Source organism: Malaya genurostris, chromosome 3, assembly GCF_030247185.1.
Source record: "Malaya genurostris strain Urasoe2022 chromosome 3, Malgen_1.1, whole genome shotgun sequence".
In the NCBI taxonomy this organism is placed as follows: domain Eukaryota; kingdom Metazoa; phylum Arthropoda; class Insecta; order Diptera; family Culicidae; genus Malaya; species Malaya genurostris.
This window is the reverse complement of record NC_080572.1, coordinates 139,211,479-139,236,270: the sequence shown is the minus strand read 5'-3', so window position 1 is coordinate 139,236,270 and position 24,792 is coordinate 139,211,479. Positions and strand designations below refer to the sequence as shown.

Here is a 24,792-nt window from a genome sequence, read left to right as displayed (position 1 = left end):
GATGCAATCCTCTATCTCAACACATCTGCAAAATAATTTTTGGATCACCTTTATAATAAGAGCCACCCTAATACCATGTACATCAAAATATGGCTTATCTTTCACTGATCATTTGTTTTGAAGACATCATAGCTCTAAAGTATAAGGTTAAGCCACAAATGTTTTTGTCCCCCTAAATTGTGGATCCGGACCACTGCACAATGATGCCTCTCCATACAAAAATACGTTGATAAACGTCAGATGGATGATTTTTTATTAATAATTTGAAGTCTCTGAATATATTTCCGTTTTGATAATGTATGAAAAAATATTCGATCCACCTGAAAGTGACATGATGCACCGTTCGCTATGGACCGGAAAATGACGACTTCTTTTAATAAATTAACTTGTGTATTTTTCATTTAGGGGTTAGCCAAATTTTGTGCTAGGGCACATAACCGTTTTGATTATTTTTACGTTTCGTCTTTGACTCATCAGTGCAGAGCAGTTGTGTATTTTTATTTATTTCGTGATTGAGTAGGAGCTTTAACTAATGTTTCAAATAATGATTAGACCTATGTGGAAAATGTATACACAGAGAAAAAAAAACTTTTCCTTATATCTTGAAAACATCAATTTTCTCCAGAAGTGCTTATCTTAATATTTTTATTTCCTGATATGTTGTATCATACAACTGATGTAGTTTATTGAAGTATGATTGAAAATGGGAGAGTAACAATCAAAAAAGTGTTTATTTTATTTTTAACAAAAATATTAAGTTTTGGAAAATGCTCTGCATTTGACATTTTTTAGGTTTTCCGATTTTATGAAAGAACACAAACACAAGTATCAGGTGTACAACTTTGCTTCCGCCTATTTCCGATTGGTGGCTGTATCGGCTGAGGCTGGTCAAAATACCTTTAAAGTGAGTGTGTACAGTGCCTAACGAATTGTTATCGCCATTTCAGTGACAGTTGTTCTCGTTTTCGTATTACTCACGCTCGAAAATGTCTGTTTATGTACCCAAATCTTGCCATTTGCGGGAAGTTTTACTTTTCTGTTACAGTTCGAAAAAAAATGCAGCTGAAGCGCATGTTATACACAAACAAACAACGTCGAATTTGTTATACACAAACAGCTTGATTCCCACCATCGAGAAACACCAACAAATTGATGCGATATATTTCGACTTTTCTAAAGCATTCGATAAAGTACCACATAATGTTGTCATCCTAAAGTTGCAACGACTTGGATTCCCCCCATGGTTAACTAGATGGCTGGATTCATATCTTTCTGGTCGATCCACTTTCGTCAAGATTGATACCATACTTTCAAATAAGCTAGAAATACCTACTGGTGTTCCTCAAGCAAGTCACCTGGACCGCTAATATTTATTTTATTCATAAACGATCTTTGTAATCGCATAAAGTCTGGAAAATTGTTCTATGCTGATGATCTGAAGATTTTTCGCCCCATCGCCTCGAATCTCGACTCCGTAGTACTTCAAGAAGACATAGCAAATATCGAAAAATGGTGTTTGTTGAATGGTATGCTGCTTAACACTAGTAAATGTAAGATGATAAGCTTCAGACTTTCGCTAGTTTTGCGCTGCTTCGAATATACTCTTCGAGGGCATTTCATCGAAAGAGTAGACTCTATTCGTGATTTAGGCGTAATATTCGACAGCAAACTTAGCTTCACGGCCCATATTGCTTCAACTACGGCTAAAGCATTTGCAACGTTGGGTTTTCTGAAACGAAATACCGCTGATTTTAATGATTTCTACACACTAAAAGTTCTCTACTGCGCCCTAATTCGAAGTATTTTGGAATATGCTGTACAAGTGTGGGCGCCGTATTACGACGTGCAAAGCTACCGATTGGAACGCGTCCAAAAATGCTTTGTTCGTTTCGCACTAAGGAAACTACAATGGAACGACCAATTCAATCTGCCACCGTACATCGATAGATGCAAACTACTAGACCTACCAACATTGGAATCCCGTCGTACTTTTTTACAAAGAATGTTTATCTATGACATGCTATCGAATAACATTGACTGCACTGATATCTTAGCCAGCATCAATGTATATGTTCCTGCTCGTGTTATGAGAACCCGCAATTTTTTGATGATACCTAGACATCGTACAGTATATAGACAAAACAACCCGGTGGATAGATGCTGTAGAAAATTTAATGAGACTTTCCATCTTTTTGATTTTAATTTAACTAAATCTAGTTATAAGTTAGCGATAAGACACTTTTAATCAGTTTAGACAAACATTTATACATTACGTTAAGAAATATCAGTACGGTACTTTCCGAAGATTCAATAAATAAATAAATAGTGTTTTCTGAAAAGTAGAGAAAAAATGCTATAACATATAATACTATTGAACAGTGGCAGCCCTTTCCTACCTATATAGAACTCTAATCGCAAAACATCGTCATTGCGCCATATAATTTGTATGGAAGGATGAAAAGAAAGTTTACAATACCCTATCTTTGAGAGGATATGGAGAGATTATTTCTAATTCAAAAATTTTTATACTTTAAACCAGGGGTTCCCAAAGTGGTCGATATAGACCCCTTGGGGTCGATATACCTTCTGCGGGGGTCGATGTAAACGAAAACTAGCTATGGAGGTCGACGAGGTCTAGAAATCGACCCCCTATTGTTTGATAGAAGTTGTTATTTGAAATATTCATGCTAAAAAAATTGGGTTCATTTGACCATCCGTAGAAATTGGTAAGTATTTTACATCAATATTAAAAAGCAAGAAATTGAATTTTCAAAGGAAGTTGTTAATGGGGGTCTGAGGCCTCAGTTAATTTTAGTAAAGGGGTCCATGACCCAAAATAGTTTGGGAACCCCTGCTTTAAACTGTAGTCCTTCACTTATCTGAGAATTAAAAAAATTAATACAGTGCAGGAAAAAAATATATTTATTTTTTGGATTTCTGCCACCTTGGCATCACTGTGCACTGTGCAATGCAATATAACTCGGAAATTTTAAAATTTCCGATCTTTTACCTATTTTTTGAGATTAGATTAGATTAGAATGTTTAGATCTTTTGTGCAATGCAAAAATATAATTATTTTCAGAGTTTAGGTATATTTACCAGAATTTTTAAGACTGTCAATGTAGTCAAAGTTTCAGTTTTTTATTAATTTTGTTCATAATAAGTTTCCAACTAAAATAATGAAAAAATATATGTCATATAATTTAAAAAGTTGGATTTTCATTTTGTTTGGCAAAATTTTCCTAATAATAAAAATTCTCTGAATTTGTACCAAATTTTTTGAGATTCTTTGAACGGATATATAATTTTGTTCATCAATACATTGTTTCTGATAATGATTCCAATATTTTGGAGTAGAAAAATGTACATGTCATCGTTTTAATTTTTGAATTATATACAAGCATGTGAGAAAAAAATAAAAATATCACATATATTTATAAATTAATCGATTTTTTAGGGTTTTCTTTTGATAGTGCAAGAATGCTAGGCGAAAATTTTAGCTGGTATCACTAGCAATTGAATGATGTGTTAAAATATATAGGTCATCGCTTTGAATTTCGAGATATTTACGATCAACCCTATGTTTCGTTTTTTTTCAGTGCATTTTATTTCTGGAAGTAGTACCTTTCCACTGGTAAACAAATTTCGAAAATCGGTTGACTAACAACAAAGTTATGACTCGGTAAAGTTGAAGTTCTCAATATCCTATTCGATATGCAGGTGCCGCATGAATGCAGATAGGGCATATTTCGAACTTGAAAAAAAAAACTTGGAACAGGAAAAAATTTCATTAGTTTTTCCTAAGCGGTCGTCAGTAATGACATACTTAAAATAATCTACAAACTTCACAAAATTCGAGGGTGTAAAATTTTTCGAAATTGGTCAAGTAACAACTGAGCTATGATAGCTCAAAGTTACCGTTCCAACTTTTTTTGCGGCTTGGTGCTCCGCGTTACTTTTTTATACTTGGTATTAGGGGTGTTAATACGAAAAAAACTGACATGATTTCTTCACACTTTCGAATTCGAATTGATAGTTGATCGATTCTGTGACTTGCGAAACTTTCCCCCTTTTCACTACTAATATTTTCAACGATTTTTGACGACGATTATCTCATTTCGGATTTGCATATTTCATTGAAAGAAACTATCAAGATGATGTGCAGGATTCATTTCTGCCCTTTAGAAGGACCAAATTGTGGAATTCTCTACGATATTTAGCACAGTTCGGAACATTTATCTCGAACGATTTTCGCACAGCGAAAAGAGCACGAAGCAAATCAAATTATTTTATATTTTCACTAAACTGACAATTTCTACCTTCGATTTGCAAAGAAGTAATCTTAATAGTTATTTAGATAAGCCATTAGAACGGCTGACTTTATATAATGTTGTCCACTTTTCGTTTTTTTGTTTTCTTTCTCTCCAATGCAAACCAACAGCAGCTGATGCAATCGTTCTTGCTTGCATTGAAACTAGCTTTGCATATAAACCGACACATCCGCTCGCAGTGCCAAATTTATTATTTTGTCGTGAATACGACTTACTTTACTATGGGGTGCCTTTTCAAAATTAGCCATATGGAAGAATGGGCAGAACTTAATCGCGAATATCTCGACTTGTATTAATGGTAGCAACATAATTCTTTCACCATTTCATCAAAAATATGATCAGGAATTCAGGATAATATTTTGAACAGTGTGCGATAACCACAAACAACTCAAAAATTAAGTTTTCTTAAAATTTGAAAACAACGCGGAAAACTTTTTACTTTCGCTTGGGTTTTTCGCGCAAGGACGACGATTTTGAGATAGTCAGGCACATATCTTCAACTGAATGCGTATAAAAGGGGAACCGTGGTCGAAAATCGATCATTTCTTTTCGTGCGTTCGATGGAAGCAGACGTCGTGGGAGTGGAATCATCAACCAGCAGCGAGAGAGAATGCACCTTCTGCGTGGTTAATAAAAACCTCAAACGCTCAGGTCGCATCTCTCATTCGCTTGCTGGCCATCGAGGCGCGAGGACCAGCCAGCAGCAGCAGCGGGAGTTAAATTTTCACCAGCAGCGAGAGAGAATGCACCTTCTGCGTGGTTAATAAAAACCTCAAACGCTCAGGTCGCATCTCTCATTCGCTTGCTGGCCATCGAGGCGAGAGGACCAGCCAGCGGCAGCAGCGGGAGTTAAACTTTCCACCAGCAGCGAGAGAGAATGCACCTTCTGCGTGGTTAATAAAAACCTCGAACGCTCAGGTTGCATCTCTCATTCGCTTGCTGGCCATCGAGGCGCGAGGACCAGCCAGCGGCAGCAGCGGGAGTTAAACTTTCCACCAGCAGCGAGAGAGAATGCACCTTCTGCGTGGTTAATAAAAACCTCAAACGCTCAGGTCGCATCTCTCATTCGCTTGCTGGCCATCAAGGCGAGAACCAGCAGCGACTGAAACTGGAGTCTGAGTCTGTTATTGGATCTAAATTTAGGTCTTGAACTCAGGGTCCAGTTCTCTATTCCAGACTTCTATTCGGTTCTTCTTAAAACCATAATAATACTCCTAAAGAATTATGCGGAATTTACTTTACTGTACCTCTATCCAACCCATTTTTGTCGTGAATACGACTTACTTTACTAAGGGGTGCCTTTTCAAAATTTACCCTCTGAGAGAGTGATAAGTTTTTGATCGTGAATATCTATTGTTGTATCTAATGAATCAACATAATTCTTGCGACATGCCGACATGGAAATATGATCACAATTTTATGATAAAATTTTCAGTTTTGTGACATAGTCTCAAATAATTCAAATTTAAACTTTTCTGAAATGTTTGGTATAATAGAGTATCAAAAAGATAATTCATAAGGCGCGTTTGCCTTTCTCGTATTTTTAAAGCTCATAGCTCAGTGATCTGTGAAAGGATTTATATAATCTAACTACCAATAGAATCGAAATTTTTCAATTTAAACGTGTATAGCAAAAGCATTGAAGTATTTCAATAGTACTATTGAAAAATCTGTCTCATTTGATCCATGTCAACACCATGTCAGAACGCGTGCTGAAGAAGAGAACAAAATATCTGCTGCTGTACAACAAATCGTCCGGGAAAAATGTTCCGAAAAGTGGTGAATATCGCAGTGAGTTCCTCAATTTGGTCCTTGTGAATGCTAGAAACGAATCCCTACAGCATATTGATAGTTTCTTTCAATAAATTATGCAAATCCGAAATGAAATAATCGGCAATAAAATTCTGTATGCTGCTATTTTTATAGCCGTTAGGACCGCCCATTAGTGAAAAAGCTACAAACGAAATCACATAAAAGGAAATCTCTTAACAAAAATTCAATCAGTTTGGATTCAATCGCCACTGCGAGCAGATGTGTTTTGTGTCGTCTGCACAGCTAGTTTCGCTTTCGACAAGAGCGATTACGTCACAGCTGCCAGTCATTAGCATTGGGAAAAAAACAACGGTGGAGAGCATTGCACAATATCAGCCGTTCTAATGGCTCTAAAATTTTTCTAAAGAACTATTAGGATTTGTTGTTCGCAAATCGTAGGGAAATATCCTCAGTTTACTGCAAATCAAGAACAGTTTGCTTAGATTTGTGCACTTTTCGCTGTGTGAAATTCACAGTAATCGAGATCAAGTGAAGCTTTCTTTGTTTTTGCGAAAAATGTGAAAAAGGGGAATGCGTGCATAATTCATACAATTGATATTCGGAAGTGTTAAGGAACATGTCAGTTGTTTTCGTATTCACGACATCCAGTTATGTCTCTGACATTACCCACCTGCCTTTTTTGTCGTGAATACGACTTACTTTACTATGGGGTGCCTTTTCAAAATTAGCCATATGGAAGAATGGGCAGAACTTAATCGCGAATATCTCGACTTGTATTAATGGTAGCAACATAATTCTTTCACCATTTCATCAAAAATATGATCAGGAATTCAGGATAATATTTTGAACAGTGTGCGATAACCACAAACAACTCAAAAATTAAGTTTTCTTAAAATTTGAAAACAACGCGGAAAACTTTTTACTTTCGCTTGGGTTTTTCGCGCAAGGACGACGATTTTGAGATAGTCAGGCACATATCTTCAACTGAATGCGTATAAAAGGGGAACCGTGGTCGAAAATCGATCATTTCTTTTCGTGCGTTCGATGGAAGCAGACGTCGTGGGAGTGGAATCATCAACCAGCAGCGAGAGAGAATGCACCTTCTGCGTGGTTAATAAAAACCTCAAACGCTCAGGTCGCATCTCTCATTCGCTTGCTGGCCATCGAGGCGCGAGGACCAGCCAGCAGCAGCAGCGGGAGTTAAATTTTCACCAGCAGCGAGAGAGAATGCACCTTCTGCGTGGTTAATAAAAACCTCAAACGCTCAGGTCGCATCTCTCATTCGCTTGCTGGCCATCGAGGCGAGAGGACCAGCCAGCGGCAGCAGCGGGAGTTAAACTTTCCACCAGCAGCGAGAGAGAATGCACCTTCTGCGTGGTTAATAAAAACCTCGAACGCTCAGGTTGCATCTCTCATTCGCTTGCTGGCCATCGAGGCGCGAGGACCAGCCAGCGGCAGCAGCGGGAGTTAAACTTTCCACCAGCAGCGAGAGAGAATGCACCTTCTGCGTGGTTAATAAAAACCTCAAACGCTCAGGTCGCATCTCTCATTCGCTTGCTGGCCATCAAGGCGAGAACCAGCAGCGACTGAAACTGGAGTCTGAGTCTGTTATTGGATCTAAATTTAGGTCTTGAACTCAGGGTCCAGTTCTCTATTCCAGACTTCTATTCGGTTCTTCTTAAAACCATAATAATACTCCTAAAGAATTATGCGGAATTTACTTTACTGTACCTCTATCCAACCCATTTTTGTCGTGAATACGACTTACTTTACTAAGGGGTGCCTTTTCAAAATTTACCCTCTGAGAGAGTGATAAGTTTTTGATCGTGAATATCTATTGTTGTATCTAATGAATCAACATAATTCTTGCGACATGCCGACATGGAAATATGATCACAATTTTATGATAAAATTTTCAGTTTTGTGACATAGTCTCAAATAATTCAAATTTAAACTTTTCTGAAATGTTTGGTATAATAGAGTATCAAAAAGATAATTCATAAGGCGCGTTTGCCTTTCTCGTATTTTTAAAGCTCATAGCTCAGTGATCTGTGAAAGGATTTATATAATCTAACTACCAATAGAATCGAAATTTTTCAATTTAAACGTGTATAGCAAAAGCATTGAAGTATTTCAATAGTATTATTGAAAAATCTGTCTCATTTGATCCATGTCAACACCATGTCAGAACGCGTGCTGAAGAAGAGAACAAAATATCTGCTGCTGTACAACAAATCGTCCGGGAAAAATGTTCCGAAAAGTGGTGAATATCGCAGTGAGTTCCTCAATTTGGTCCTTGTGAATGCTAGAAACGAATCCCTACAGCATATTGATAGTTTCTTTCAATAAATTATGCAAATCCGAAATGAAATAATCGGCAATAAAATTCTGTATGCTGCTATTTTTATAGCCGTTAGGACCGCCCATTAGTGAAAAAGCTACAAACGAAATCACATAAAAGGAAATCTCTTAACAAAAATTCAATCAGTTTGGATTCAATCGCCACTGCGAGCAGATGTGTTTTGTGTCGTCTGCACAGCTAGTTTCGCTTTCGACAAGAGCGATTACGTCACAGCTGCCAGTCATTAGCATTGGGAAAAAAACAACGGTGGAGAGCATTGCACAATATCAGCCGTTCTAATGGCTCTAAAATTTTTCTAAAGAACTATTAGGATTTGTTGTTCGCAAATCGTAGGGAAATATCCTCAGTTTACTGCAAATCAAGAACAGTTTGCTTAGATTTGTGCACTTTTCGCTGTGTGAAATTCACAGTAATCGAGATCAAGTGAAGCTTTCTTTGTTTTTGCGAAAAATGTGAAAAAGGGGAATGCGTGCATAATTCATACAATTGATATTCGGAAGTGTTAAGGAACATGTCAGTTGTTTTCGTATTCACGACATCCAGTTATGTCTCTGACATTACCCACCTGCCTTATTTGCATACATATCTGTTTATTAATCTTATTTTTGTGTATTACATCAACATTTTACAGTACAAGTGTTTTGACTTTTTGGCCGTTCATATTTGTTGTTCATACGATTCGTTATTAATAATAGGTGTTTTAGTTACTCTTGTTTTACATACTAATGTTTAATCATAATATTTATTTTATTTATAAAATATCTACCAACTTATGACTATCCCTACCCTAATACGTACAAATTTTGAATTATTTGTATTTCAGAGATTGAGTACCTCTCTTCAAATTTCGTGCAGTATTGTTCGAATTTTTGTTCTAGTATATCCAAGGAGGCCATCTCATGTACTTCACTAGTCCTTGTCCAAGGGGATAGATTAAGAATCATCTTTAAGATCTTTCTTTGAATGCCCTGAAGCCTAAGTTTGTGTGTTCGTGCTAAGACCCGTTCCGAGGCAATCGATAAATATTCCTTCCAGTAGAGTGCACAAAACCTTCTTAAGAAAAAGGCACTTTTTTCAGTCTCTGACTACACTGTCCAATGGCAGAAAGGGTGCTAATGTCGGGTTTATTTGTGTTAGCTTTTTCCTTTGGACGCTGGTTGGCGGGTCGCTCAGCTGTCGCTATGTTGAACAACGGGTTCTTTGCTGTTAGCGTTACTATTCCGGATCCGGTATTTCGTAAAACCTCCAGTCTGAGAGCGTCGATCGTCCTCGGTCGACTGTTTGAAAGCTGTACTGTTAGAAGCTTTTTGAAATGTATCGTCTTCGGTTCGGTTTTCTCGATTCTGATCTGCGAAATTTCGGGATCCGCAGATTTTCTTGTGGTGTATTTATCTTCAGTACGTTTCCTGTTCTTCGTGATAGCGATTACCAGGATAAGAAGGCTAATGATTACTATGGTAACGATTGTACTTTCGACGATGATGGTTTTTCTGTGATGATGGTTTTTAGGTTGATCTCTTCTAGGAGTTATAGATTTTGTATATTGAGGTCTTCATTTATCTCCTGTATGTTATAGGTTCTTTCTGGGTATTTGTTGGAAGTTGGCATCAGGTATTCTTCTTTTGCTGAAAATTCGTCTTCTTTGTGTAAAGTGTAGTTTAGTACGTTTATATGATGCCTCTTCTGATTTATTGTATATTAGTCGTTTAATCTGTTTTGCTTATAGGACATCTTGGTTTTTGGTGTTTTAGAATTCTATAGATGCATTCGTCTTCCAGTGGTGTTGAGTTGTCGCAAATTTAACATTTTTGTCATTGTGGCAATATGTGGTTCTGTCTTTTAGCTGGAAATTGGATTTCTGTGCTGATTTTTTTTTGTTAATGCTGGTAGCCTATAGTTCTAGTAGCTCGTAGAGATTGTTGTCCAGTATTGGTATTTTTATCAGAACAACAATTTTGTCTCCGCTGATTGTTGAACTTGCTGTACTGAATTGAAAAATCTCGTTTATGAATTTTACGGTTCTTGTTCTGATGCACTATAGTCTATGCAAAATGTATTCTTTCTCTTCTAACGATAGTATATTTTTGTTCAATAGATTTTGTTTAAAAAATTCTACTTTCTCTTCTATGTTTCTAGTGTATGAATGAGAGTTTATGCTGAATATTAAGTTAATGTGTTCTGTAATAGTATCTTCTCTTCTTCATACAGAGACCTGATGAGTACAAGCGCCTCGTTGTTTTCGGCCGAGCGGGGCCAGGAGGAAAATACCGAAGGAGGATGTTTCCATCTGTTCTATACGAAAAATCGTAACACTCTTTGTCAATAATCCGGTTTTTTTCTTTTTCTGTATTTTCTTCACTAATATTTGGTTACACTCTTAATCTTTTATAACAGGCGTTAATTGATTGATTGTTTTTCTTCTGGTGAGATCTGGTGTGATTGCCACTTTGTTGAACTCGCTAGTCACGATCGGTTATTGCGTATCACGTTGTCACTTCGGCACTGATTAATTGTGCAACAACTCCGATTAATGTCTAGATAATGACTCACTACTAACCGACTACGCGAACCGACTACTTAATAACGACCGCCTTCATATCGACTGCCTCTCTAACTCTTTAAAAACTGAACTGGCTAACCGACTATTTAATAACGACTCATTAATTTGTCTACGGGCCGACGCCCGAGACTAACGGCTATTTACCGCGCACTCTTTAAAACTGAACTAACTCCTAACTCTTCCCAACTATGGGTTTTTAAGCTCCTAACATTTACTTTCGGGTGAAGCCCGAAGATTTTAGTACAAGCCGAGTTTGTGATTTTAAGTAGGAAGTTCATCCGACTTTCTCCCGAAATTCTATCAAAATTTCCGAGAGCCGCGAACCGAAACCACTGCCACAATGTCAATGACAGTGACCGGTGCTCGTGAAAAAATATTTTTGTTATTGCTCGTCGCGTTTACGCTGACGTGAAGGCTTGCCTGAAAGGGGACGAGTTTTTCCTTCACGACTGGGTTGCTGTTCTTGCAATGTTGCTATTCCTCCACGGCTCCCTACTTTTTCTACAATACTAGCAAGTTCGAAGGAAAATTTACTAAGGGCGCTGCATGCCCCCTTACTTACTGAGCTTGATGTTACCTGAAGGGTGAACATCAATTCGAATGCGTTGGTTTATAACATTGAGGTTTGTAGCTGGATCACAAATTTCCGTATTTACAATTGCTATTGCCGGCCTTTTTTTACATATGGTTTGTTTTTCGTTTTTGGCTATACGCTAGTTAAATTTCCTAACCTTACGATGGTCCTCGTGTGTGTGTTCTCCTCTGACGTCATCCTGTTTCATGGTATGCTTCTATTGTTACTTTATCTGTGGGGGTGATCGAGCGGTTGCTAGTCTCGGACTCTGGGTTCCGTATCGTTTTCGTTTCTAATAGCTCGTTCTTCTGTGTTGGTGATACGTATTAGGGCTTCTCATTGTTTAGGTATTTACTTCATTGGGCATAGTTGAAAATTAATCATTGACTCCTTTGCATTTTGGACATCATTGAGATTTCTGCCAGTAGTAATAATAGTTCCATAAAAATATATATGATGAAGCTTCTTCGTTGATTGGTCAGGTATTGGTATTTTGTATTGTTGCTTCTCATCATGGCTTCTCGTTGGGTACAATGTGTTGAGGCTCCTAGCAGCTTTTATGCATTTCATTTGATTTCGTGGTTATTTTCTGCGTAGTGTATTTTTAAACAACAAATTGTTCAAATTTTCACGTATTAATAAACTATGATTTTCATATAATGGTTTATGGTACTCAGCTGAGCTTTTGACGATGCTCACTGAATAAAATATGGGGTAGCAATTTGTAATGTTGTGGCATACCCATGCAAGTCATCTTTAACTGTGTTGACTGCATTTACTTCTTTCTTGTTTTGTTATCAGTTGTACTTGTTGATGTAGCAATTTGTAGCATTGCCATTATTTCGATTTGTTATCACGTCTTCCATATTAAACTTTTTAGTAATATTTCTGCCTCGATTTTTCAACTCTGCTGTTCTTCCTTCTGACATCTTGGTGATTCCCCGATTCCCTTTGTCTTCAACTTGCCACCGCATCTGATCACACCCTCTCGGTCTCTTAGGTAGCTTGGCTAAGCTACTGACATCCTCCCTTCTGCGATGACTATTTTCGCGTACACACACGTACACACGCGTACACAACTTTTATTCGTTTTGTATGATTCTGTGCCTTTAGTGTAATCATTTTTCTATTCTATGATTGTTATTATTATTATTATCTTTATATACGTATTACGTGATCTATTGTCTATTCTATGATTGTTATTATTTGTATATATTATTTGTATATATGTATTTTTCCATAATCGCATTGTGCATGTGCATTCTCTTTTTTTTCGTTATCATGCATGTTCTTTCTATTAGTTGAATCCATGTTTTTTCTATGCATTTAAGTGTTTCTGCGATATACTCATTCGTCTATATGTTATCTCGTGTACTTTTCCATTAATCGAGAGGTTTTTATGTTTACTTATATTTTTTGTTGAGGTACCTCGCACCTTTTTTTATCCCGTAGATACAGGTCGACAATACGTCTGTCTGTGGAAATAAAATTGTTATTAAAGTTGCGGCATGCGAATGCTTGTTGCAGGTAATAATGAATTTTTTCTAAACCTTTTTTCTTAACTTTTTCCGCAACTGGCTTCTATGCTGTGTTCATTTTAATGGTGTCTTAGCATCCTTGCCTCCATAGCTTCAGAAGTCGTCCTTCCGTTCAATTATCGGAATCGCTTCTAAACTGGTCGATTGTGTAATGTCCATGCCGCAGCTTCTCTCCCCCACTACCTGAGCTGGTTCTTTTGGTACGTGTACCTGTTTTTTTTCCTTTCTAAAAATAAACTCAAATCTGGACTTGAATATGTGTTGTCTCCAATCAAAAATATATCTTTTTTTGTCTTGTTATGTTTAGTTTCCGAACTATTCCCCTTTATGATGCCAATTCCTATCTCTCTGTTTCTTGAGGATTCCAATATCATTAGTTTGTTAGTGAAAGAGTTTTCATATATATGTATTTTTTATCCCCCACGAATTCTTTGGTATATAATATTTTAATTATTTGTTGTATCTTTCTTCCATTGTGTTTTTGTAACTTTTGCATGTCCATATTGTCGTATCTGTATTTTTTCGACATCCTAATTTGAGTACGTAATTTGCACTTTGCTGCATTTTTGAACGATTTTGTCAACATGTGACATGAATATCAGATGTCTGTCAAAGGTGAGTCCTAGATAGATAACTTCGTCGAACCATTGGATGACCTCATCACCGAATCGTATTCGGCATTTGTCTGATGGCCCAGGTTGTCGGTTGGAGAATTATCCCGATGCAGTTTAAACACTAGGTTATCGTGCCACACATTGTCGAATGCCTTTTCAATACCCAATATTGCCATGGAAGTCGTTTTGGACACTGATTTGTTTTGCTGGATGACGTTGTTAACCCTTGTGAGTTGGTGGATGGTGGATCTTCCTTTCCGGAATCCAGACTGTTCTTCCAGTAATATATCCTGTTCATCTGCGAAAGCAAGAATTCGTCTTTGTATTGACTTTTTAAACAGCTTGGATAGGGCAGAAAGTAAGCTGATGGGCCGATAACTCTGGAAAAGGAAGGATCTTTTCCCGGTTTTAAAACTGGGATACCTTTAGCTAACTTCCACTTTGACTGGAAGTAACCAAGCTCCCAGCACCTGTTAAAAATTTTAGCTAAGAAGACAAATGAGCGAATACTCAAATGTTTCAGCTCTATATTGAATGTGTTGTCGAAACCGAGGGCCTTCATATTTTTGGATTTTTTCACAATAGCCATCAGCTCATTCGCAGTGACTCTACTTTCCTCAGGAACCAAGCTGTCTGATTGGTCAACCTTAGCTACGCTATCAGCAATGGCTCTTTCATGTGGACTAACAATGTTAAGTCCTAAATTGTGAGAACACACAAACTGCTGGCCTAGCGCATTTGCCTTCTCTACTGGTGTGATTAAAGGTATTCCTTCAGCTGCGTCCTGGGGTTACATCAGAGGAGGAATAGGCTTCGGTTTTTTCTCAAGCACCTTCGTTAAGGACCAGAAGGGCTTTGAATGTGGGAGAATTTCTCGAAGCTTTTGCTGGAAGTTCCTGTTGCGAAGCTCAGATATCCTTTCCTGGATTATCCTAGTTAAGTTGTTATAAGAAGTCTTCTTATCTAAGATGCCAGTTCGTTGATACTGCCTCCGGTAGATATTTCGAAGTCGGATAAGTTTGTAGGTGACACTGTCGATTTGAAGATAGGAACTCTGCATATGTTGTACTGGAACCGTCCAATCACGAGCGAGTGTGATTGAATGCTGGAAGGAAGATAGGGCCGCATCGAATTACGTCGGGGAATCTAGTGGCAAATGGTCGGCGATTTGTTGAAATTGGACCCAGTTGGTGCGATAGTAGTTCCTCCGAGGTTGAATAGGCACTGTTTCTGGTGAAGATTTTAACGTCAATATTACTGGAAAGTGGTCGGAAGATAGCTCGTTGAAGACAACCGGAGAGCTGTCTATGGCAATGTTGCTGATGAATATATCCAAAATGGAATGAATTCCTGTTCTGGAAAGTCGCCTTCGTTGATCCGGAGCGAGGATGTTGTACTGTCCAGATTCGTAATCTTCGGCAAGTACGAATCCGTTTCGATTCTGTCTTTTGTTTCCCCACAGCACATGCCGTGCGTTCAGGTCCCCAGCAATGATGAATTTGTTCTGTCGTCGAGTGAGCATAGCCAGATCTCGCTTCAATGATGCACACGTACCATCTCGAAGATTGGTTTTTTTGGGGCAGTACGTTGCAATGATGATGATGGGTCCCATCGTCGTTGTAATCTTCTATAAGTTGCAATTTGAAGGCTGGCAGAAGCCTATGCCGAATGGATCGTTTAATGGCAATGGCAAATCCCTCTCCTCTGGTAGTTGTCTTGTCGAACCTGTGAATCCTGTAATTGGAAATAAAAATAGAAATTTCAGGTTTAAGGAGAGTTTCAGTTAAAATTGCAATATCAGCATTCTTCTCATGAAGAAAGTCGGGCAATTCAGCAGTTTGCTCCTGAGTTAACAAGCATTCCAATTTACTACAACCAACTCATTATATGGCATATTCGATGTTGATTTTTGCCTAAGGCATTGATTTGATCTAACCGCGTTCTGCAGTTTCGTACTTTTGTTGTCATTGTTTCAAAAATGCCGATCAGTTGTTTAGCAGAGAATAAGTCACCAGAGTCATCCTTTGCTTGAGGTTTATCATTACCCCATCCAGGAGGGATTTAGGAGGAAGAATCTTTTTGTGATCCAGCGGCTGAATCTTTTGGATTGCTGCGAGGAAGTGGCGGCAAATTTGGAATATCCCTTTTCGGTGGGAGCCGTGGGAAATTAATTTCATCCTTCTGTGGAACATTCTTGCGCGTTGATTGTTTACGGGACGCCTGTTGTCGAATTTTTGTGAACTCAGTACGTTTGGGACACGATTTGCTACGGACGGTCGCCATCACAGTTCACACATTTTACAGCGATGTCATCTAGGCAATCGTTGGTATTCTGTGAATCGGCACATTTCCCGCACCGACTTTTCATGTGTCAATTCCTCGCTCCATGGCTGTAGTTCAAACAGTTCGTGCACTGTGTGACATCCCGATGTATCGGTTTATACTTTTGCCATTCGATGATTATATGGTATAACGATTTCATGGTTTTCAGTTGACTCATGGTGATGAAGCCCTTTTCCAGATGAAACAAGTACAGTTGATCTCGATACTTTTTGTCCGTTTTGTGTCGTTTTATTTTAAACACCATCACAGGCTTTAGTCCAGCCTCCGACAGTGCCTGCTTTAGGTCGGCTTCCATCATGTCGGGTAGTCCTCGAAGTACAACCTTTATAGGTTTGTTGGCAGCAATATCGTGTGAGAAGGATTTCGCTCTTGTCTGCTTCAGGTACAATTCCACTCCTTTGTAGTGGTTCAAAGCCGGAACAGTTATTTTGTAGCCTTCAGTACATAAACGGATGGTTGCTTGTAGTCCTTTGCTGATCAGCGTGTTGAAATTCTACCGTAGAGTTCTTGAGAAGACCTTCAGGTAGAAAGGCGGCATTTTTTTCTTCTTCTGCAGTTCCTCTTCGACATCAACTGGCAGATCAGCGTATTAGTTGTTACTCAGCAAACGGTCGTTTACCTGTACATCACTTGGCTTCAGACGCTTAGCATCCATTGAATCCTTCTCGGATCTATGACGCGTTTTACCCATAGCTTGGGTAGGTAGAAAGCAGCGAATAAAAGATAAAATAAAATCGAAATTAGTCGCAGTAGGTCATTCGTGTATCCACATCGAGTGTTAGATGACGAGTGAAGTGCCAAATGATGCGAAACTGGTTTAATGCGTCTTCTCGCCTTGACACCTGAAGGTTTCATCCAACGCATAAAAAGAAATGATCGATTTCCGATCAAGGTTCCCTTTTATAACGTTTAGTCGAAGATATGTGCCTGACTACCTCAAAATCGTCGTCCTAGCGCGAAAAACTTAATAAAAAATAAAGAGTTTTCCGCGTTGTTTTAAAATTATCAGAAAACTTGATTTTTCAGTTGTCGTTGTCGAATTTTTGTGAACTCAGTACGTTTGGGACACGATTTGCTACGGACGGTCGCCATCACAGTTCACACATTTTACAGCGATGTCATCTAGTAGGCAATCGTTGGTATTCTGTGAATCGGCACATTTCCCGCACCGACTTTTCATGTGTCAATTCCTCGCTCCATGGCCGTAGTTCAAACAGTTCGTGCACTGTGTGACATCCCGATGTATCGGTTTATACTTTTGCCATTCGATGATTATATGGTATAACGATTTCATAGTTTTCAGTTGACTCATGGTGATGAAGCCCTTTTCCAGATGAAACAAGTACAGTTGATCTCGATACTTTTTGTCCGTTTTGTGTCGTTTTATTTTAAACACCATCACAGGCTTTAGTCCAGCCTCCGACAGTGCCTGCTTTAGTTCGGCTTCCATCACGTCGGGTAGTCCTCGAAGTACAACCTTTATAGGTTTGTTGGCAGCAATATCGTGTGAGAAGGATTTCGCTCTTGTCTGCTTCAGGTACAATTCCACTCCTTTGTAGTGGTTCAAAGCCGGAACAGTTATTTTGTAGCCTTCAGTACATAAACGGATGGTTGCTTGTAGTCCTTTGCTGATCAGCGCGTTGAAATTCTAGCGTAGAGTTCTTGGGAAGCCCTACAGGTAGAAAGGCGGCATTTTTTTTCTTCTTCTGCAGTTCCTCTTCGACATCAACTGGCAGATCAGCGTATTGGTTGTTACTCAGCAAACGGTCGTTTACCTGTACATCACTTGGCTTCAGACGCTTAACATTGGATCCTTCTCGGATCTATGGCGCGTTTTACCCATAGCTTGGGAAGGTAGAAAGCAGCGAATAAAAGATAAAACAAAATCGAAATTAGTCGTAGTAGGTAATTCGTGTATCCACATCGAGTGTTAGATGACGAGTGAAGTGCCAAATGATGCGAAACTGGTTTAATGCGTCTTCTCGCCTTGACACCTGAAGGTTTCATCCAACGCATAAAAAGAAATGATCGATTTCCGATCACGGTTCCCTTTTATAACGTTTAGTCGAAGATATGTGTCTGACTACCTCAAAATCGTCGTCCTTGCGCGAAAAACTTAATAAAAAATAAAGAGTTTTCCGCGTTGTTTTAAAATTATCAGAAAACTTGATTTTTCAGTTGTTTGTGGTTATTCCACACTGTTCAAAATATTATCTTGAATTCCTGATCAAATTTTTGATGAAATAGTGAAAGAATTATGCTGCAGCCATTAATACAAGTCGAGATATTCACGATTAAGCTCTACCCATTCTTCCATGTGGCTAATTTTGAAAAGGCGCCCCATAGTAAAGTAAGTCGTATTCACAACAAATTGCCGTCATCTCTTAGCGACTATTGACTATTGGCTTACTTGGATTTATTTTCAAAATTTCAAGTGAATTCCGTGATCCACTTCGTTTGAATGCACTATATTGCTAACTGTAGTTTGGTGTCCTTGCCACGCTACAAGGATTCAAAGGCTGGAAGCTGTGCAACAAAAATTCGTTCGTTACGCTTTACGGGAACTGCCGTGGAATAAATCATCGAGCCTACCGCCATATGTAGATGGCAATTAGGAAACAAATCCTTAGACGTTCGTCGACATGCATCACAAGCTACCTCTAAACAACTACTCGCTGAATCTCAGAGCAACCTATATGCTCCAGAACGTGATCTTGGGTCTCGATCTTTATTGCACACTGATTTGCGTAATACCAACTATAGTAACAACAGCTCAATTTTGTTACTATGAGTCGCCGCTTCAATGAGGTCAGCAATGTGTTTGACTTTACTACGACTTCGTTATAGTTTTATCGTCGATTGCTGTAATGTTAGTTTATTATTATTATCATTTATTAATTAATTTAGTTGTTAAGTTAGCTGAGTTCATTAAGACCTATTGTCAGATGAGAATTGTCCCAGTGAGTAATAAAAACAGTTCCCATTCTGCGACGGCCAGTAATAAGCCGTCACTCGTTTACGCCTGAGACCTCAGAAATAATATAGCACTTGTGCAATATTATTTAAGGGTTGTATAAGTAGTGCAAACTTTGCGTCTGCTTAGCGGTTTAAGTTGAACTGCTAGGCACGAGATGGCAGTTCAGTTTGAACTGCTTTAAGCACTGACGAGCCGAAGGCGAAACGCGAAGAAATAGAAATAAAATATGTTCTTTTTGCACAAACCAACAAAACCCCTAAATGTTCACTTTCTGCTACGGCCAGTAATAAGCCGTCACTCGTTTACGCCTCAGACGTCAGAAATAATATAGCACTTGTGCAATATTATTTAGGGTTTGCATAAGTAGTGCAAACTTTGCGTCTGCTTAGCGGTTTAAGTTGAACGGCTAGGCACGAGATGGCAGTTCAGTTTGAACTGCTTTAAGCACTGACAAGCCGAAGGCGAAACGCGAAGAAATAGTAATAAGATATCCCAACTAGAAGAATTTACAAGCTTGTTTTCAGATACTCGCTCCCTTTTACTTCGCTGCGTATAAAAACTCGTTCAGGAAAGAGATAAAAGATCCGGAACTCGCAATTTTGAAATATGAAGCCATTCCTTTTACTCTAAGTATCACGTAACACGTCACATGTATACTCGCACATTCATACACATATAAACGAATAAATAAACAACAATCTAGCAAAACTGGTTCGAATGATTTGTGACACATGGGCTTTAAGGCCGTTATGAAAAAGTTGACTTCAAAGGCAATGACGGGAGCGGGTCATATCGCCGAAAGTTGTTTCGCCGAATGCCATTTCGCCGAAAGTCGATTCGCCGAATAGATAATTTCACCGAAAGTCGTTTCGCTGAATGCCATTTCGCCGAATCCTGAAAACGTCTTGAAATCGTAATTAGAATTGATTTAAATTAAAGACAAACGAAAAATGATAGCGTTAACGCCCGTTTTGTTGACCTACCTTCGTACTTCTTGAATAATGATTGATTGTTGTACTCTTGTATAAAGATTGATTCACGAACCTCAGAAAGTAGTTCCCAAGAAAACTTGTTGACTATTAGCTACTAAGCATCAAAGCAATTGCATAGATGTATCTACCAGGCAAATGTAGGTGGTATTTTCCGTTTATTAAGAGAAAATGAAAAAATATCTAATGCGGCTACGCCACATCGTTTTGGTTCATGTGCTGTCCAACCTCGCTGCCGCTCGTTCGGACCATTCGACGAAATGGCTTTCGGCGAAACGGCTTTCGGCGAAATGACCCTGATCCAGGCAATGCCTGCATAAACTTTCTATGTGAGAACAGCAAAAACTGTGATAAATTGGTTATATCAGAATGTGTCAGTGATAGATGCCAATAAGTAATCCAATTGTTCATATTCTTACTTTCAGAGATTGGATATTCGAGGACGAGTAAAAGTATTGCACGGACAAAACCGCAAAGCTGAAGATGTTCCATTGGCTTTATTCGCTTATTGTACTCCGTTTGGACCACCGAGTTTGCTTGAAATACCGCAAAAGGAGAACATGTTCAAATCCAAACATAAATTAGATTTTTCGTTGGTATCCATGGATCAAAAGTAAGTTTTAATACTTCTACCTGTTTATATATTCATATACAGTTTATGTTTTGCCTATTAAGTTTATCACCTTTTAGGGTGGAAAAACATGAAAAATAATTATTTACCATTAAATCACCGTGCTATGGTGTCTAAGTTTTTCATTTTTAATATAATTAGTGTAAGGCACATTCCTGTTTCCATTAAATGAGGCGTAACTTTTGACACGGGTAAGCTACGAACCTAGTTGTAGCGGTAAATGAAACGTCCCATATATATATATGTATCTAAAGTTATCTGTTGAACATTAAATTGGATCGTAAAAAGTATATTATTTTTAGGTATTTTTACCAAAATTTCCAAAACTAGCTGCCATTATGCATTTCGAATCGAAATCGAAACAATTATTTTTTAAGTCAATTCGACTAAATTGTTACATTACGTATTACTTCCAAATATGTGATTGGCCCCGGTTGGTGGTTTAATGAATACGTACTAGCCATGCAATGATTATGTACAATAAGAATCGGCTTCGAAGTCTGTAGAAACAAAAAGGCCAAATTGCACAAAAGGAATGTAATGCAAAGACTTTGCTTTGCCCGACCATGTAATCGAGATCCCAACAGTGTAATACAGTGTGGCCAGATTTCAACTGGCGCGGCTCGAAATGTCAAATAAAAATAAACACTTATTGCAATCGAGAGAAAATGATTGTTGCCTTTCTCTATAGAAAGGTGTTAGAATTACTGGAAAATCGATTAGTGTTACATACCACTCGACTCAGTTCGACGAGATTGGAAAATGTCTGTGTGTGCACTTTTCGAAGATATTTTATCGCGCTCAATTTCTCAGAGATGGCTGAACCGATTTTAACAAACTTATGCTCGATTGGAAGCTGCTATAGGATTGATCAAGTTCAAAGATCAAATGGCTGTGACTTTTGGTTCCGGAGATATGATTGTATAAGTGACGTAACCGAAAAAATACGTTGATTTATACCGCTCTTATATATATGGGTGCCAATATTTTGGGATCACCTCTAATTTCGTAAAGCGCTAGTACTCAAAAGTTTAAGAACCTCTAAAAATGACCTCTTGCAAAATTTGAGCTAAATCGGACATGCGTAAAGGGTGCTGCCCGGCGTTTTTGGATGCCAAAAGTCATTTCAAAAAAATTCCCCCCCCCCCCCCCATTGAAAGTTCTACTTATGTGCACGACCCAGCTAGCTCAGTTTTAAACAATTATTTTCTCAGGGTCGGCATCCGACCTTGGGAGGACACAGTCACCACGACACTTACCCGTTGGATTTTCTGGCTTGAAAAGAGATATCTTCAAGGGAACCTGGCTCTTTTTTTTGTGAAGGAAAATCTAGTATCAGTTTAACAAAATTTATTAAATTCTAATTCCTGAATTGTGGCGACGCTAATCGTCGTTCGGTGGGGCCCTTTGATGATCGTCGTGTAAGGTGGGCGAGAGAGAGACAGAGTTGGAGACATACCTGCGGTACACGTGGTGTAACGGTGATCAGGAGTTATGTTGACCGTAAGATGGCGCTGGACGGCGGTTGAAAATACGTCGAATTTCGGTCGGAGGATGTAAGCCGTTTGACCGTCTACTCGAGTGTGGCCCTTCTTGGTCGGGAACAGTGGTGTAATCCGTAACTCGATGCACGCTCACCCGGTACGGCATTCGTTCACGATGTAGATTTTAGTCCGACAGGCTGGCGCTATATCGCCGTGCGCTGCTCCGGGAAACCAATTCTCCAATTAAACTGGCCAGAAAGGATGACGGAGGACCCCGTTTAACTTCAAATGTAATAACTTTGGACTCTGGCTGACTTCGTGTTCAACACGTTTCACTTTTTACTTTTCACTCCGTTGAAACTTTTAACTTTTCAATCCGTTCGCCTCGACTATCTTTTATCAACTGTCGCGTCTATCTCCTTTATCAATCTCCCGCCACCTTTAGTACATCTTCTCTCTCTCTCTCTCTCTCTCTCTCTAAATTCTAAGCCGGATACTGTGGTTCTGCGGTGACGAAAATCCTTTGGGGACTGATGAGGACTGCTGTTCAGGGTTGTAATTATTAACGGTTAAACTTTTAGTGCGGACTTTTTGCCGTCTTTTGCCGTTGCGGTTTTTCCGGTACATTTTATTGAATGTTTTTGTTAACCTTTGAAGAACTACGGCTGCAATTGGATTCTACAATGGCTTTGGCGGTTCCTGAAGGGAACTTGCCCAAAATCCCAACGCCTGGTCTGGACGTTCCGGGATGGGCACAAAAGGCCTCTTTTAATGTCGAACCGGTTCATTTCTACAGTACCCCGCAATTATGCAAACGTTAACAAGTTACAAGATAACGATATTTTTTTCAAATTTGGTTTTATATGATTTATCGGGTTAAGTTTTTAGTGGTTAGTAAACTTATCCTATGTTAAATAACAATTTTACAAAAACAATTTATTAATTATATTTACAATATTATAAGAGCCTTGAAATGAACAAAATCTATTAATAATTCTAAATATTTAAGAAAAGGAACGCTTATAGACATCGCTTTATTGTAGCCGAATTTGAATTTTTTGAATGTCGGATAACACCATTTGGTGATTTTTCAAGATCTGTGAAAATTTCACTAAGTGGACTAAGAAGGGTTTTTGCCTGTCTCTATAGAAAGGTAATAGAATTGCTGGAAAAATCGACTCTCGAACGGAGCCTCGGAGACCCATAGTGTTTTATACCATTCGACTCAGTTCAACGAGATCGAGATTCTCATGCAAAATTTGAGCTAAATCGGATATACGTAAGGGGTACTGCCCAGTGGTTAAGGTTTGAAAGTTTTCGATCTTGAAAAATTTTGATATTTTTTCTACGTCCATAAAAGTCGATTTTTTGAAAAATTTTTTTTAGAGATGACACTAAATCTCGACGTTTCATGCAATTCTACGCCTGTTGGCATTAAATTTTTCTTTTCGATTTCGGAAACTTCATGATCACCCTCCCCCCCCTGGTGATTTTTGAAAATCTATGAAAATCCCTGTTAAATGCACTAAGAAGGGTTTTTGCCTTTCTCTATAGAAAGGTATTAGAATTGTTGAAAAAATCGACTTTCGAGCGGAGCCTCGGAGACCCATAGTATTTTATACCATTCGACTCAGTTTGACGAGATCGGAAAATGTCTGTGTGTGTATGTGTGTGCACACTTTTCGAAGATATTTTAATGCGCTCAGTTTTCTCAGAGATGGCTGAATCGATTTTATCAAACTTAGGCTCGTTTGAAAACTATCGGGCCATTGATCAAGTTCAAAGATCTACTGGCTGTGACTTTTGGTTCCGGAGATATGATTGTATTAGTGACGTAACCGACGAAACGCGTTGTATCTTTACGCGCTCAATTTTCTCAGAGATGGCTGAATCGATTTTGACAAACTTAAGCTCGTTTGAAAGCTACTGTCGGGCCATTGATCAAGTTCAAATATCAAATGGCTGTGACTTTTGGTTCCGGAGATATGATTGTATAAGTGACGTAACCGACAAAATACATTGATTTTTACCTCTGAAAATGTCCTTATGCAAAATTTGAGCTGAATCGGGCATGCGCAAGGGGTGCTGCCCGGTGGTTGAATTTTGAAAATTTTCGATATTGAAAAATTACATGAGATTTCCGAAATTAAAAATTTTTTTGGTTTCAAACGTCTTGAAATGGCATAAAACGTCGAAATTTAGTGTCATATCGCATTTTGATATTTTTAAGTCTCAGAAAGTCGATATTTTCAAAAACAAATTTTTCGAGATGACACTAAGGGCCTTATTCAGCGAGTCGAGTGACGTGACTCGACAAATCTCACCTCACTGTCACATGACTGAAGTCACCCTATTCTAGGAGTCGACTCGAGTGACGTGACAGGTTCATTCTATGGTGAGTAAGATGGTGAACATCAAAGGACGAACGATTCATTTTCCCAAACGTCAAAACGAGTGGGAAATGTTGCCGGTTGTGAGGTTAATTTTGGAAATGTTGCCGGTTGTGAGGTATAAATTTTCTCGATATAAATCTTTAGTGTTGAATTTGTTTTCGGATTCCGGTTTGTTTTTTTTTTTTTTCGAATCACGAGTTCCGTTGCCGTTAGTTAGTATGAA

At 38.6% G+C, this 24,792-nt stretch overlaps 1 protein-coding gene across 3 annotated transcripts in view; it reads left to right on the top strand.

Moving 5' to 3' along the window:
* LOC131434826 (aryl hydrocarbon receptor) overlaps positions 1–24,792 on the top strand; it is a 698,066-nt gene that overhangs the window by 494,404 nt on the left and 178,870 nt on the right. For all 3 annotated transcript variants that reach the window (XM_058601997.1, XM_058601998.1, XM_058601999.1), the window contains one exon: positions 20,487–20,674. In XM_058601997.1, the coding sequence (XP_058457980.1) occupies positions 20,487–20,674 (188 nt within the window). The remainder of the gene's footprint in view (positions 1–20,486; positions 20,675–24,792) is intronic.